The sequence below is a fragment of the Verticillium dahliae genome, genomic scaffold (assembly GCF_000150675.1).
Source record: "Verticillium dahliae VdLs.17 supercont1.6 genomic scaffold, whole genome shotgun sequence".
Lineage (NCBI taxonomy): Eukaryota > Fungi > Ascomycota > Sordariomycetes > Glomerellales > Plectosphaerellaceae > Verticillium > Verticillium dahliae.
The window spans coordinates 1481206-1484482 of NW_009276926.1; the positions used below are offsets into that span (position 1 = coordinate 1481206).

Below are 3277 nucleotides of genomic sequence, written 5' to 3' on the forward strand. Positions count from 1 at the left end.
GTCTGCTGCCGACTTCATCACCATGAACAGCTTCGACACCGACTACCTCAAGACCCAGTCCTTTGACGGATTGACCGATGACCTCGGCGTCTCGCCCGGCATGTCCCAGAACTCCGCGCCCCACACTCCTCACAGCGCCGTCATGAACAACGGCTACCATCCCGGCCCCTTTGACAACCCCGACCTCCGTCTGCCTCACCACGACAGCCCTGCGACGCCCTCTCTCTCGCGCACGCAATCGCTCCGTGGAACCCCTCACCGCCGCACCGACTCCCTCGCCAGCATCGTCAGTGCTGCCAGCATCTCCGGCATCAACATTGAGGAGACCAAGACCGAGACTGGCGTCACGACGGATGACATTGCCATCTACATCCAGGGCCCTGATCCCGCCGACAACAAGTGGATGTGCTTGTTCGAGGACTGTGGCAAGAAGTTCGGCCGCAAGGAGAACATCAAGTCGCACGTCCAGACCCACCTCAACGACCGCCAGTACCAGTGCCCCTCGTGCCACAAGTGCTTCGTCCGCCAGCACGACCTCAAGAGGCACGCCAAGATCCACACCGGTATCAAGCCTTACCCTTGCGAGTGCGGCAACAGCTTTGCTCGCCACGACGCCCTCACGCGCCACCGCCAGCGCGGCATGTGCATCGGCGCCTTTGACGGCATCGTCAAGAAGGTTGTCAAGCGCGGTCGCCCCCGCAAGCACCGCCCCGAAATGGACGAGCGTGTCAACAAGTCCGCTCGCACCCGCTCCAAGAACCAGTCCATCAGCTCCATTTCTTCGCAATCCGGCTACTCTGACACGTCCGGTGCCAACTCGCCCGAGAACTACAACCCCATCTCCGACAATGACTTCGCCGCCATGACCATGGACATCAAGCAGGAACAGCAACACGCCCGACACGCCCGGCCCATGCCTTTCGAGACCGTCTCCATGTCGTCGGCGCCCATGTCCTCCGCCCCGATGCCCTCGCCCCCGCCCGCCCGCGCCTCTCCCCTGCACCACCACGAGAACGACCTGGACGTGGCGCCCTCGCCTTCCGTCGCCAGCCACGTCTCCTCCTTCGTCTCGCCCGAGGAGATCATGGACCACCCCTCTGTGCACTCGCATCATGACGCGTCCCCGACCAAGAGCACCCCTAGCCAGTACAACACGCCCCCTGAGCTCTCTCAATCCTCCTCGCCCCCGCCCCACCACTTCTTCGACGCCGAGCCTGGCAGCGTCAGCTTTGCTGATGACTCGCTCCTTGCTGGCATGCGCACCAGCTCGGCTGGCGGCCTCGGCAGCGCCGGCAATCTCTCAGGCCTCGGCCTCGGCGACCACGATGAGGAGCTTCTCATGAAGGCCTTTGACGACAATCTGGGCGCCTTTGACCGCGACCCCAACGTGCTCATGATGAGCGACTTTGACGATGCCGTTGACATGTTCACGAACGGCGACGACGTCTTCTTCGGCACGTCATGATTCCGGTCCTTCGCCATGCTTTTCGCTCGGCTCGGAGCTCTACTTTCGGCGCTGGTTCTTTTCACAATTTGTCTAAATATTTGCTCTACCAATATGGGGTGGTGCCCTTGGTTTTACGGCACGGGCACCTTCCTGGGACAAACTCGGACGTGTGTACTAATATTCGGCAACGGCGGTTCGGTACTTGGGAATTGGGTCATGGTCAAAATAAATTGGCGAAACGGGGGATCTTTCGGATTTGTGTTTATGGGGGCTTTTCTTCGGTGTGTACCTATGTAGGGGCCAGAAATCTGATGTGGCGAGCCATGTGCGTCTCGAACCAGATCCTGGTGTTTTTATGGGATAGATGGTTCAATTGACATGTTCACGGGCTTCCATCCGGTCTGCTATGCACGTGATACGGTGTTTCATCAGGGGCTGTCATCATGAACGAGTGTCGTGGCACAGCTGCCGTACCTGTTCGCTTCAGCAAGGCATGTCTCCGATGCTTTCCTCGCCATACTAGGCTGTGATGAACACGAGTGTAAACTGTCGATTCAACAGTATGCCGCGGAAAGATGAATGCCCATTGTTTATTAAGTCTAAAACCCAAAGGAGATATAGCACAATCTATGCGAGCGGTCTAGTCTACGCTCTGAAGGGCCCGCTATCTTACACAAGTCCCGATTCAAACTTCTAAAATCCAAGCAATGACTCCGAACATTGAGCATCTCCGAAAGAAAAAGCCCAAGTATGCATGATGCGATTATTCCCGACGGAAAAAAATCGAAAAGCCCACGGACATCCGTGGCCACACAAGATATGAGAAACAATGTCCCTGAAACGAAACCGTTTTCGGAGGCGATGATCTCTGCGGACGGACGAACAGACGGGCAGACGGGCCTCTACTTCTTGCCCTCGGCCTTCTTGGTCGCCTTGGTCCGCAGCTTCATCATGATGTAGACGAGCGCGTAGAAGCCCATGCAAAAGATGACGACAATGGCGGCATTTCTCCAGCCAAAGTACTTCTCCTCCAGGTTGAGCGTGCGCAGAAAGTCGCCGCCCTCGGTGTACTGGCACACCTCGCAGCCGGCCGTCGCGTCCGGGTTGAGCAGGTTCGTGTCGCGGCCCATGGCGGTCTGCTGGAAGGCGGCGAGGTACGCGCCGCACGTCTCGTTGGCGGGCGGGTCGAAGATGGCGAGCTCCGAGGGGCGGCACCGCACCGGCTTGTCCCAGGTCGTGAAGACGAGGAGCGCGCTCATGATGTAGTTGGAGGGGGTCGGAGGTAAGACAGCGAGGGAGGCGGGCAGACTCGGAGGTAGAGAACAAGGAAAGAGGGGAAGGAGGGAGGGAGGGGGGAGGAGAGGGGGGAGGGATATGGGTAGAGATCAGGAACAGGAAAAGAAAGAAAAAAGAAGAAAAGGAGAGGTGGGAAAGGGAGGAGGGTAAAAAGAGACAGAAGGCACAAATAGAGGAATGAGTAAGGAGAAGGGGGGACGAAGGAGAAGAGAGAGACAAGAATGTTTTGTTTTAGTTATACGGGGATGTCACACAAAGAGAGGAAGGTGATAATACGTCGGTGGGGGGCGAGGAGCAGCGATGTGAGGAGGAGAGCAGAGAGAGAGGAGAGAAGGAAGGTCGGAGTGAGGGAGAGAGAAGTGGAAGAAAGAGGACGGGAGAGAGAGAGCGGAGAAGAGTAAGGAGAACTCGTAGGCAGCAAGATGGTGGCGTTAGTTATCTTAGGATTCGGAATGAGAAGTGAAAGGTCAAGAAAAAAAAGGGAAACGAAGCAATGCATGGCGTTGGGAAAATTGGGTTTCGCAGAGTTCATGT

At 57.3% G+C, this 3277-nt stretch overlaps 2 protein-coding genes across 2 annotated transcripts in view; one reads left to right on the top strand and one right to left on the bottom strand.

Moving 5' to 3' along the window:
- The window catches only part of VDAG_04003 (uncharacterized protein), a gene marked incomplete at both ends in the record, with an annotated part of 2666 nt that extends 1201 nt beyond the window's left edge, over nt 1–1465 (top strand). Inside the window, one exon of the mRNA XM_009654087.1 lies at nt 59–1465. Coding sequence (XP_009652382.1) covers nt 59–1465 — 1407 coding nt within the window. The remainder of the gene's footprint in view (nt 1–58) is intronic.
- An 884-nt stretch (nt 1466–2349) lies between these two features.
- The window catches only part of VDAG_04004 (multidrug resistance protein CDR2), a gene marked incomplete at both ends in the record, with an annotated part of 4712 nt that continues 3784 nt past the window's right edge, over nt 2350–3277 (bottom strand). The window contains one exon of the mRNA XM_009654088.1: nt 2350–2701. Coding sequence (XP_009652383.1) covers nt 2350–2701 — 352 coding nt within the window. The remainder of the gene's footprint in view (nt 2702–3277) is intronic.